This window comes from Podospora bellae-mahoneyi, chromosome 4 (genome assembly GCF_035222275.1).
Source record: "Podospora bellae-mahoneyi strain CBS 112042 chromosome 4, whole genome shotgun sequence".
In the NCBI taxonomy this organism is placed as follows: domain Eukaryota; kingdom Fungi; phylum Ascomycota; class Sordariomycetes; order Sordariales; family Podosporaceae; genus Podospora; species Podospora bellae-mahoneyi.
Window position 1 is genome coordinate 212,350 of NC_085883.1, and position 10,777 is coordinate 223,126.

At 53.5% G+C, this 10,777-nt stretch overlaps 4 protein-coding genes across 4 annotated transcripts; 1 reads left to right on the plus strand and 3 right to left on the minus strand.

Moving 5' to 3' along the window:
- Nucleotides 1-53: 53 nt before the first annotated feature.
- Nucleotides 54-1,097, plus strand: QC761_400615 (uncharacterized protein; the record flags this gene model as incomplete). The annotated part of the gene is made up of 2 exons (XM_062878346.1): nt 54-781; nt 871-1,097. Exons 1-2 carry the CDS (start codon nt 361-363, stop codon nt 1,095-1,097), a joined length of 648 nt encoding a protein of 215 aa, XP_062731758.1. The 5' UTR covers nt 54-360.
- On the minus strand, nt 651-2,113 carry QC761_400618 (uncharacterized protein; the record flags this gene model as incomplete). Its single annotated transcript, XM_062878347.1, has 3 exons — nt 651-1,339; nt 1,407-1,945; nt 2,018-2,113. The coding sequence occupies 2 exons, from the start codon at nt 2,111-2,113 to the stop codon at nt 1,808-1,810; spliced, it is 234 nt and encodes a 77-aa protein (XP_062731759.1). The 3' UTR covers nt 651-1,339; nt 1,407-1,807.
- Nucleotides 2,114-2,707: 594 nt separating this feature from the next.
- QC761_400620 (uncharacterized protein) lies at nt 2,708-3,752 on the minus strand (the record flags this gene model as incomplete). Its single annotated transcript, XM_062878348.1, has 4 exons — nt 3,287-3,752; nt 3,042-3,212; nt 2,804-2,858; nt 2,708-2,718 (listed from the first exon to the last, which is right to left on the minus strand). Exons 1-4 carry the CDS (start codon nt 3,677-3,679, stop codon nt 2,708-2,710), a joined length of 630 nt encoding a protein of 209 aa, XP_062731760.1. The 5' UTR covers nt 3,680-3,752.
- Nucleotides 3,753-5,052: 1,300 nt separating this feature from the next.
- QC761_400630 (uncharacterized protein) lies at nt 5,053-10,758 on the minus strand. Its single transcript, XM_062878349.1, has 3 exons — nt 9,532-10,758; nt 6,075-9,465; nt 5,053-5,981 (listed from the first exon to the last, which is right to left on the minus strand). The coding sequence occupies exons 1-3, from the start codon at nt 10,271-10,273 to the stop codon at nt 5,639-5,641; spliced, it is 4,476 nt and encodes a 1,491-aa protein (XP_062731761.1). The 5' UTR covers nt 10,274-10,758; the 3' UTR covers nt 5,053-5,638.
- Nucleotides 10,759-10,777: the final 19 nt, after the last annotated feature.

Consider the following 10,777-nt stretch of genomic DNA (forward strand, 5'->3'; position numbering starts at 1 on the left):
AGTATGTCTATCACAAGTGTACCAGTCAAAACTGAAGTCCATATATTTCTCAATTAGATAGACAATGCTGTTCTTGAGAAGTTGTGCCCAAAGACGGGATAATACGCAACTTGCAGTGGAGGAACTCCTTGAGTGACTGCTACAATAAACATTGAGCTCAAGTCAACGCGACGGTCGACCTCACCTATCTTTCGAGCGCCTGATGGATTCAGAACTCCCTCGCGACTCTTACCAGCAAACAAATTTCGCATTCCTTTGGCAATCAATCTATCTACCCACTCTTCAAATTCCCCTTCTTTTGCAAGTCTCACGGTTCTAAATCTTCCTGACTCTGTCACCCCAGCCCCACCATCTCCAACCATGGCAACTAACGATCTTCAGATTCTCCATCCAGACTCAGCCAGAGTTCACTTGAACTCTCGTGGCTTCGTCAAGATCGAAAGAGTCGCTCAGAGCACCACCGAACCAGCGACCGACGTCCCTTGGTTAACGACTACTGGCCCGCCGACTGAAGAGATCTATCTTGCCAGAGTCACTGCCGGCAATCTCGAAGAGCTTGCCACGGCTCTTCGATGCCAACGAGACGGCGACACTCAGTTGTACGAAGTTGCTATCAGAGCTGTCCCCGCCAGCAGTTCCTCGTCGGTTGTCGCCCCCACGCCTTCTCAAACTCCCGAGTACTCGATCAACAGTGCAGAACACTGCGAGAATGATGACTCTATTGACAGCGATGAGCTCCTCGTCACAAGCCTGCGGCAGAAGTTGCGTAAAAAGAAGAGAGGTAAGTAGATGTCTTGTCAAAATGAGTGGCAATACATCAAGCCAGCTTTGTTTTGTATCTGCAACTAACTGGTTGTCCTGTCAATACAGCACATAAGGCAACTTCCACTTCTCAAAGACAGCAGCACTCTCGCAGCTCTCACACCATCTCTTTCCCTCCGCCTCAAGCTCTTGGGCCCAAGGCCAGCCCAAGCCTCTTCTTCCACTGGTCTCACGCCGAAGATCAGAAAGCCCGCAGGCAAGCCAGAGCTGCTCGGATCGCCGCCTTGGTGTTGCAGACTCAACGTCGGCGCAGATCAAACAGATCGCGACGTTGAACACTGGTAGATTTAAAAATCACTTGGGGCTGAGTGATGAGAGATGTTGGGGGAGATCTGAGAAGCATGCTAAACTATAGAGCAGGGACTGGCGATGTACGGTACCACTTGTACTCAGGGATGCCGTCTGGGGATCGGCCATAGTGAGCTCTCAGATTCTATAGTAAAAGCATTGATAAGAACCCTCATTTGGAAAATACAAGTTCGTCTTTGAGCCCCAGCTTTATTCAGAACCTCAGTGCCTAGTATATCAGGATCGTGTTAGTAATTCCAACTTTCCCTTTCTGTTGCCGAGCTCGAGGAATTCACCCTTCTCAAAATCCCTTAAACACCAACAACATCACTGGAAGTAAGAAATCGCAACCTCCAACTGTTCAACCTCCTCTTCCCCTCCACAGCCACCCACCCTCCCAGCAACAGACAGCCCACTTCCCAATGCCACCAAACAATACCACCATAAACAAACCAGCCGCATCTATGTCCCTCTGTACAAAATTCAACTTGCAAACCTACAGAATTCCAAATTCAACCACACCTCACATGGATGATTAAACCACCCCCCTCCCCCAAGACAAAACACCCAACCTCATCACATCACTCATTGTCAAAAAGTCCAGACAGACTATCCCATCCATCCATTCGTTCCTGCCTTCCCCCCTCTCCCTAATTTATCCAATCATTTATCACAGGCGGGAGTGCGCACCTACTATCTAGCAGCACCTCTTATGAAAAGAAAACATGCCCCTGCAGCAGTTGCACCCAATGGTGAACCCGCCCCCGCGGAGGTTGAGCTGCCCGTCGTCACCATCGTCGCGGTCATGTGTCATTTGGGGTGCGGGGTGGGATTTCTGGTAGGTCAGGCCAGGTTACATTGTCAGCGAGGGAGGGAGGGAGGAAAGACTACAGAAACAAAAACATACGGGTTGGTCGGTGATGATTTGTTTGTTTGGCGGTGCTGCTGCTGACATTTGCATGGCTTGCGGGGTGGGGGGTTGATTGTTATGGGTGGAGGGCATTTTGACGGTGAAAGATGGAAGGATGAGGGGAGAAGAAAAGTGGGAAAGGGTTGTGGTGTAAAAAAAAAAACTTAGAAGGTGAGATGCTGGAGTAGGTCGGTGTGTGTTGAGGGTGTCGTCAGCGTGGGCAGGCGGGGAGGAGGAGAAAAACCAGGGAAACCCGAGGGCGGTAGTTGTTGAAATAAAGTTGGGTAGGGAGGAGGGGGAAGAGGGAAAAAAAAATAAAAAGGTCGGTCTGGACCGGCGATTGGGGAGGGAGGTCAGCCAATAAAGCAAGATATAAACCGGGTGATCAGCGATGCTGAGACAGCCACAACAGGCACGGGGGGAGGGGCGGTGCGTGGTGAGATGTGATTGGTTACGACACAAGAAGAGGGGCTTGCTGGACTTGAAAAGAGGATGGGCGGGGCATATCCATGATATGTATGAAAATATCCTTGGCAATTTCTCTTTCCTTTCTTTTCAATGGCTGTTTGACTGGAACATGAAAACGACCGACGCCTACTACGACCGACGCCAGTATCCGTACGTGTATGCTTCCACCTACCACCCACCCAGCACACCCAACCTCCTCCCACACACAGTCCAGATCTTTTACTCCTCGCCTAAGACAATAGGTAGTCAGTCCGCAAAATTCTTCCTCTCGCAACCCTCTTTTTTCGCGGGCTCACTATGCCTTGGGCTTCGTACACTTTTGCCACTGCAAGTAATGCTTCTGCACAAACTTGAGATCCGTCGAGTCGACCTATAAAAATCGGGTATTCCGAATCAACATGGGATTCTCTCTCTTTGTTTTTGACAAAACCAACAACCCCCTCTTCCACCTTGTCATCAAGTTTCTGGTAACAAAAAAAAAGAAAAAAAGAAAAAGAGGAAATCACTCGGTGCATCTCCGCCACCTTGTCCTGATCTTCTCGAGTCTTCTTACCGTAAGGAGGGCGGGCTTGACCGCGTCCATGGGCGACAGCCGCACCTCGGAGTTGATGTTGAGGAGCCCCTCCAGCCCGCAGGGGGACCAGACGGTCGACTCGACGCCAAAGGTGTCCGTCTTGAGGTAGTTGTCGTCGTAGGGGCCCTTGAGCGTGAGGGTCGAGGTGATCTGCGGGTGGTGGTGTTGATGGTTAGCATCGATCTGGGTTCGTTCGTGAGCAGAGCATGAGGGGCCTGACTGACCTGCTTGGAGTCGCCCGAGAAGTAGTAGGTGGCCTTGCAGGTGCCCGTGTCTCCGGCGGGGATCTGAGCGTACCCGCGGTAGTCGGCCTTGAAGACGGAGAACTGGTAGCCCTGGGGGTACTTGATCTTGACGTTGAGCTGGCAGTTCTTGCGGTAGTTGGACGCGCTGATGCCCTGCCCGGCTTGCGCGACAAAGTTGGCGTACAGCAGTGTGATGGTGGTCAGGTCAGAAGAGAGCTGGCCCGAGACAGTACCAGCAGGGCAACCGGAGCCGGCAAAGGCGAGGCCAACGATGGAAACCTCATGGCCAGACGGGGTGTCGGCGAGGGGATCAACGAGAACCGGAGAGGCCGTGACAAGGCCAGCCACGAGGGGGAGAATGGAGAGCTTCATCGTGAGTTGTTCTGAAGGTTAGATGGCGCGATGGTTGGTGATGATGAAGCCGAGGTGATTCTGAGGAGGATTGAAACAGCCTTCTTATACCCCAAATCTTTAAGTGTTCTCATCCATAAGCTGCTGTTGCTATTTTCGTCGCCATCAAGACCGCTCCAGATCGGCCGAGACGATGCCCTCACTCTATTGCGGAATTACGGCGTCACCTTCCACCAGATCAGCAGTCATGAGACTGAGCTGCTACTGGTGCGGCTTAAAGTTCGTTCTCGTCTGTTGCCCATTTCTCAAGGAGCAAGAGGCTGTGGCGTTCGAGACAGACCACGGCTGGCCTGTCGACATATGAGCTCTATATGAATGCTTAGCATTCCCGGCTTGTTGGAAAGGGTGGGAAGGGCGTCTTAATCTAAGGCAACACCTTATTCTTCCCTTTGCTGCTATTTTTGAGGCCTCAATCTCTAACCTGCCGCGGCAGGATGTAGGTCAGCACCTTCACTCTAAATTAAAGACACTCGGAAGCCGCCAAATGCTCTTTTGCTGTTACTTGTCAGTCACTAAAAGTTGCACATGTCCAGGCTTTTGTCATTTATCACTGCAGCTGTCCCCACACTCCCTTTGGCGGGTTGAAATTCCATCAATAGACAGCTCAGGAGCTCTGCGTCTCAGACCAACACCGCCCCTTCCGGCGAGAGAGGCGGCAAGGAAGTGCAAAGCGACAGACCACAAACACGTGAGAGGGTCTACGGCGGGCTAGAACAGACCCAGACCCAGACCCAGACCCAGACCCAGACCCAGGGAACTGGCTAATAGGGGTCGATGATCATATTACCGCCGAGACAGACACGGCAGAGAAGCGAGAAGCCGGGGCACCCTCACCAGCTGAGCGACTGTGTGAGAAATAGGCTAAACAAGATAAACATGCTTTCTGACATGGCATGTGCAATCTCGTGTTCTCACAGGCCAATTAATGTTATCAGATCCGGCATCCCAAATGGTTTCGGGAGTTCTCGGCGAGATCGAAGCCTTTTCAACTGTACAGGCTCCCTAAGAAACTCGGAGCTTTTTGGATGAGCGAATAGCATCCGCCAGATACACACAAGATTGGATATTTCTTCCACTGACTGATGGTTATCACCGAGTCGTTAGATCTCAAAGATCGCATCAATATCAGATACCTATCCTCAAACATCACCTCCACCATGGTCTCTACCACAAGCTCATATCTACATTGGCAGTTGGCAATATTGACCTCGATTCATCAAACATGTGTTCCATCTCTTTGAGCTGCAAATTCCATCCTTCCACACACCACTCATCTTCCACCTGCCACACGGTCAAGAACAAAGCATTCAGAAGTGTCGTAGAAACCCAGCCCCCTCCCCCCAGAGCTAATCTGATAAATCGATCTTCCCCCGCAGTCTATTCATCACCATCTCTGGCCTTTCCATTCCTACCTGCCTACCCCATCTGTTTTGATGCCCATTCTGATCGCTACCTCGTGTTTCACCTAGATGAGGCCTATCATAGCGTTACCCGAGGGGGTCGTGGATTGCTAAAAGAAGAGACGTACCATCACTACACGTGAGAACTCCCAGAAAAAGAGGGAGGAGGTGAAGGTAACAAGGGCAGGGTGATTCTTGCATCGATTCTCGATATCTTTGATTGGATACCACCGAGGTTCCAATCCTGAACGTAAATGCTTTCATCTTGAGGAGAGAGGACGGTCTAAACGATCAACATGAAGGGCAGAGAGAGCAGGCAGATGTACACCACCTTTCCCAGACTTCAAACCGCGGGGGAGCAATCGTAGAGTGAATCTGGCTTGGCCATACTGACTTGATGCACCTCACACCCACATGACATCTCGTCTTTATCCCGCTACCTTTACACATGCTACACCCATAATACACAACTCCTCCCCAGATCTACCCAATCCCAACCCATCCCAACTCAATCCACATCCTACCTCAACTCCTTCCCCCCAGCAACACCACCACCACCCTTCTCCCTCTCCCTCTCCCTCACCTCCCACGCCAGCCCAAAAATCCTCTGCCAAACCTCCAACCACCTCTCCTGCTGCGCCGTTACCAGCCTCCCCGGACTCTTAAAACACCTGGCCAGCATCTCCCTGAGCCTCGCCCTCAGCACCTTCATAACCAACATGGTCTTCCAATCCGGCACCGCAAACCTCGCCCGGTTCCCATCCAGCACCAAAACCCCCGAGTACAAATCCGCGCGGACATCCCCACAAAGCAGCGCAACAGCAAACGGGTCCACAGCCGTCGTCTCATGAGCGTTCAAGAACCTAAAAACAACAAACAAACACAGTTAGCAAAAGAGGTCCCCAACCACCCCCCCAGAAAAGGAGAAGAAAGGAAAAGAAAGAAAAAACACATACTGCTTGTTCTGCATAATATGATAATAACTCATCCACTTCACCTCCCCATTCCCACCCCCCTTATTCACACTGCTAGGATGCAGCTGGATCGCCTGGTTGTTCCCCACGTTCCTCCACCCCTTCCCCTCCCTAACCAGCAGCTTGGGGTAAAAGCTCCACGCGATCACGCTCTGCGCCACAACCTCATTGTCGCTGTTGCCGTCCACCCTCTTCGGTATCTCAAAAAACACCTGCCCGCTCCTCCTCCTCCGCCCGCCAAACCGCAACCGGTTGTGCGCCTGCCTCTCCTCGGCCGTCAGCTGCAAGAAGCCAGAGTCCACCACCGAAGTGATGAGCTGGCCCTTGAGGTCCTCAATGTTGGCCAGCGTCTGCGGCGACAAAAAGTTCTTGCGGCAGAACTGGTACTCTGCCCCGCTGCTCGCCGAAGACTGGCAGACACGCTTCCAGGCCGAGTAGGCGTTGTAGACGGTCAACAGGTCCGAGTCGCCCTTGCGGAAGCCGCGGCGGACAGTGTCGGCTTGGCTGCGCTGGCCAAAGGGGGCGATAAAGGGGGATTTGGACGACAGGATCGCCGCCACCGTGACGGTCATGTCGAGGCACTTGAAGATGGAGCCCAGCAGGATGAGTTTCCCGAGGAAGACATCAAGAGGTAGACGGGCAAGCTGCAGACCGAGCGGTGTCAGCTCCTCAGACGAGGCCGTCAAGGCACGAACATCCACCAAGGCATCGATAGCCCTCCGAATGTTCTTTGCTGAAGGGGGATCCAACGCCTCGCCCAATGTCTCCTCGATCCCACCGATCTTGCACGTCTTGACCCGAATCGCAAGTTCCTGCAGCGACAGCCGCAGCATCTCGGGGGTCTGCTGATCGCTCATGATATTGTCGTGGCGGTACTTGGTAAACATGTGGAAACACAGACCCTCCTGCACACGACCAGCACGACCGCGACGCTGCTTCGCGTTGGCGCGGGAGATGAACGTGTCAATCAGACGGGAAAGCTGCCGTCTCTCGTCGAAGCGCATCTCGCGATGCTTGCCCGTGTCAATGACACACGTCACATCAGGGATCGTGATACCCGTCTCGGCAATATTGGTCGCCAGGACAATCTTGCGAACACCCGGCGGCGGCACCAAAAAGGCCGCCTCCTGCTCCTCCGTGGCAATAGACGAGTGCAAGGGGTAAACCAGCCAATTCTCCGCAAAGAACTTATCACCCAGCAGCATATCGTTGAGGGTGCGAATCTCGGCAATACCCGGCAAGAAGACCAAGATGGCCTTGCTGAAATCTGTGTAATTCGGATCCACCGCAATCCTCGAGATCAGCTGAAGCACCAGGTCAAAGTCGATCTGATACTCGTCCATCGCCGCCAGGGTATTGCGGGTACGGGGCGAGTACTGCCGGAGCGCTTTGATGAGTTCAGGTTTGGACGAGTTGTCAATCTCAGCCTCGACATCATCATCCAAATCGGTGAACTTCTCCTTTGCCGGTCTCGTGTCAAGAGAATACCCAGTCAACTCGACGGCATCTTCCAGATACGCAACACTAACCGGGAACGTCCGGCCAGGAACGGTAAGAACCGGCGCGCCGCTCAAGTACTTGGAGAACCGCTCAGCATCCACCGTGGCCGACATGAGCACCACCTTGAGGTCCTTTCTTCGAATCAGCAGCTTCTTCAAGACAATCAAGAGGAAATCGCTGTCGATGGAACGCTCGTGGACCTCATCAAGGACCAGATGCGTGATCTCTTGAAGGTCGTTGGAGCTCTCGAGCATGCGCATGACTATACCAGTCGTGGCATACACAAGCCGCGTCTCCCGGCAAGTGTTGGACTCGAGACGGATCGAGTAACCGACCAAGGACCGAGAAGTTCCCAAATCGCCCTTGTTCTCTCCCAGCTCCTCACTGACGCGCTTGGCCAGCGAGAGGGCCGAGATACGACGAGGCTCTGTGCAGTAAATCTTGCACGGCCTGCCCTTCATGAGCTGGTCTTCGAGAAGAAACGAGGGGACCTGCGTGCTTTTGCCGCAACCAGTCTCACCGCACACAATCACCACCTGATTCTGCTCGACGGCGTTGACCACTTGCTCTCGGAACTGCCACATGGGCAGCTGTACTCTTGACTGCAGCATAACTTGAAACCGAGGGGTTTGTGCTTTTTGCAACCAGATATTTCGATAATACTCGGGATCAAATGATTGTCGCTTGACCCGTTCATTGTCGGACTGATCCGAGTCCGTCAGGTTCTTGCTCTGGCCACGCCCCTTGAAGCCCTGAATCAAGACACCATCCTCCAGTTCCTGCTCCATTCTAGTGCGAACCATATCCCGGAGATGTCTGAGGGCGTCGCGGTCCAGCCCGTCCGCCTTGTTCTTCTTGGCCTCGGCCATTTCTGACCAGAGATCCTTCCAAGTGGCAGGCAGCCGGAGGGCCACCTTTTCCTCCTTGCCCGAGGATCCAAAGATGCAAAACAGGGCGGTTGTGGCAATGTAGGCTTCAGACTGTTTCAAGTCGGAAGTAGAGATGGAGATCATCTTGTAGACAAACTGCGTTGGCGACATAAAGACCTCAATCTCGGTGCTTTCAGGCGGAGGAGGGATCTCTTGAGGTTTGGACCAGACAATCTTGACTGCATGTCGGTTCGCAAAGGCAATATCGGAGAGAACATGGTATGATATCCTCACAGATGAGTCCCTCGAGCGGCACGCCTCCTCCAGAACCCGTATTGGGCTCACGCCAGTCCACTTCCCAAAGTCCCTGATGGTTACTTTCGAGCCATCTGCGCCGTTCATGACAGTGTTGGACTTTCCAGTCAGTGGGTCAACCTCATTCACTGGTAAGCTAGCAAAGAGATCGGCCAGAGCACCGTCCTCGTCATCATCCTGTTCGGCCAGAATCTCAGCGGCAATACGTTCCGCTTCTTCGTTGATATCGTCTGTCTCGGCTGTTGGCGCAGGAGCGGGTTCCTCCTCGGCCTGTTTCTTCTTTGCCTCCGCCTTGGCTGTCGCGTAGTCCTTTTCGAGAGCAATTTTCTTGTCTCTCCATTGCTGCTCGGCCACATACTTGTCAAAGAGCACATCCTTTTCGATCCTGTCGAGCTTGGCCAAGCAAAGAGCCTCTTCTGGGTCCGCCACAGTGTTTCCCTTGGCACCACCCTTGCCTTTGGCCACATCTTGCCGCGGGCGCCGAATCTCGAACAGTTTCTCCTGTGTCTCGAGGTACAAGGGCAGCAGTTGGTCAGGCTCGATATCCTCATCGTATGTTACGTTCGATTTCTTGGGCGACGGTTGACGGGATCGATCAGGTGCACCATTCTTGCCCTTTTGTCCGCGGCGGGGTTCGAGGTCAAAGGGCGTGGTCGCGCCAGAAGGCAGGGGAGAATCAGCGCTGATGTCTGTGAGAGAATTAGCGTGAACAATATGGTAACCTAAAGATAACGGTACATGGGCAGGGAACATACCTCCTTGTGCCTTGCCCGAGCCTGGTTTCCGTCCACTGTAGTCTGGCAGCTCGGCCTTGGAGCATTCCCTGGCCAGCCAGTCTAAAATCTCCTCCAGACCCCAGATAGAATCACTCTTGACATTGGGCGAGATGTTTGGCGCAATGTCGAGAGCGAATTGGAGCGCGGGCTGTACTCTATCCTTGGGAAAGTCGGTGTTCTCCAATGTTTGCTGGAGGGTCCATAGCTTGATGATGAGGTCTTCCTCAGGAGGTAGTCTACTAGTTGCGCCCTCTGATGTGACGCTCGACGCAGCGAATCGGGCCTCTGCTTGAATCAAATCCAGAACATGGTCCATCAGCTCTTGGGGAAGCCATTTCCTGGTGTTGATGGTCTCGGCCTGTCCGCGCAGGATCCGTCTGTCTGTCTCGAGGCGAGTTTTGATTCTCTGGGCATCTCTTCTGACTTTGGCCGCGTATTTGTCCACCAATATTTGCAAAGCCGACTCCTCCAACTGGCGCTCGAATTCTTCGGGACTGAGTTCCTTCGCTTTGGGTGCGTTGGTCGTGTTGGTGGTGCCGGCGGCTTGCGGGGCATCTTTTGCGTCAGCGGCTGGCGGGGCGGCGGCATCGTCACCTTTGCCGGCCGGGGTGTCGGCGGCAGCTTCGGCGGGGTCTGCTCTGGGCTTGGATGCGATGGAAGTGGTCGCAAAGCCGCGAGCCGGGTTCGCGGCCGGCTTCTTTGTCTTCTTCTTGCCGGCCATGCTGTAAGTATGGGGTGCTGTGGGAAAGAAGTTGCGAGGAAAACACAGCAAAGCGAGAGGACGGCCGGCGATATTATGGGATGTTGGCGCTGACTGACACTGAGGACGGCCCTGAAATTTCTCGACTCAGCCTGCTTGATTAACGGGCAAAACACGACCGCCTGCCAGATTCAGGTGGAGCACCCCACCGCTGCGATGGGGTCGCTATTCCAGCTGGGCATTCCGGTCAGCGCGGCGGAGGGACAAGAGTCGTGGTTTGCCCTGAGCTGTGGTAGTCGCTGTCGCAAATTGACCGGGCTTCAAGGGTTTCAGGTAGCAAAGGTAAAGTAGGTAGGTGGTGATTCGGGAGAGACGTTTGAAGCTTGGAAACAGCGGGTTTGAAGCTCGAGAATGGGTCAATCGTTGTTCTGATTGCGCCAAAGGAGTGCTATTGAGTCGCAAAGGGTACCTATCTACATAGCTGTAGGTTCGAAGTGGGCAAAAAAAGATGAAGCTCCCAAGCAA

Excerpts from the sequence above, each read along its gene's own strand:
- QC761_400630 (XM_062878349.1), bottom strand. The coding sequence starts at position 10,273 with ATGGCCGGCAAGAAGAAGACAAAGAAGCCGGCCGCGAACCCGGCTCGC. Across the intron at positions 9,466-9,531 it reads CTCGGGCAAGGCACAAGGAG|ACATCAGCGCTGATTCTCCC; the intron begins GTATGTTCCCTG and ends ATTCTCTCACAG. Across the intron at positions 5,982-6,074 it reads CATATTATGCAGAACAAGCA|GTTCTTGAACGCTCATGAGA; the intron begins GTATGTGTTTTT and ends TGTTGTTTTTAG.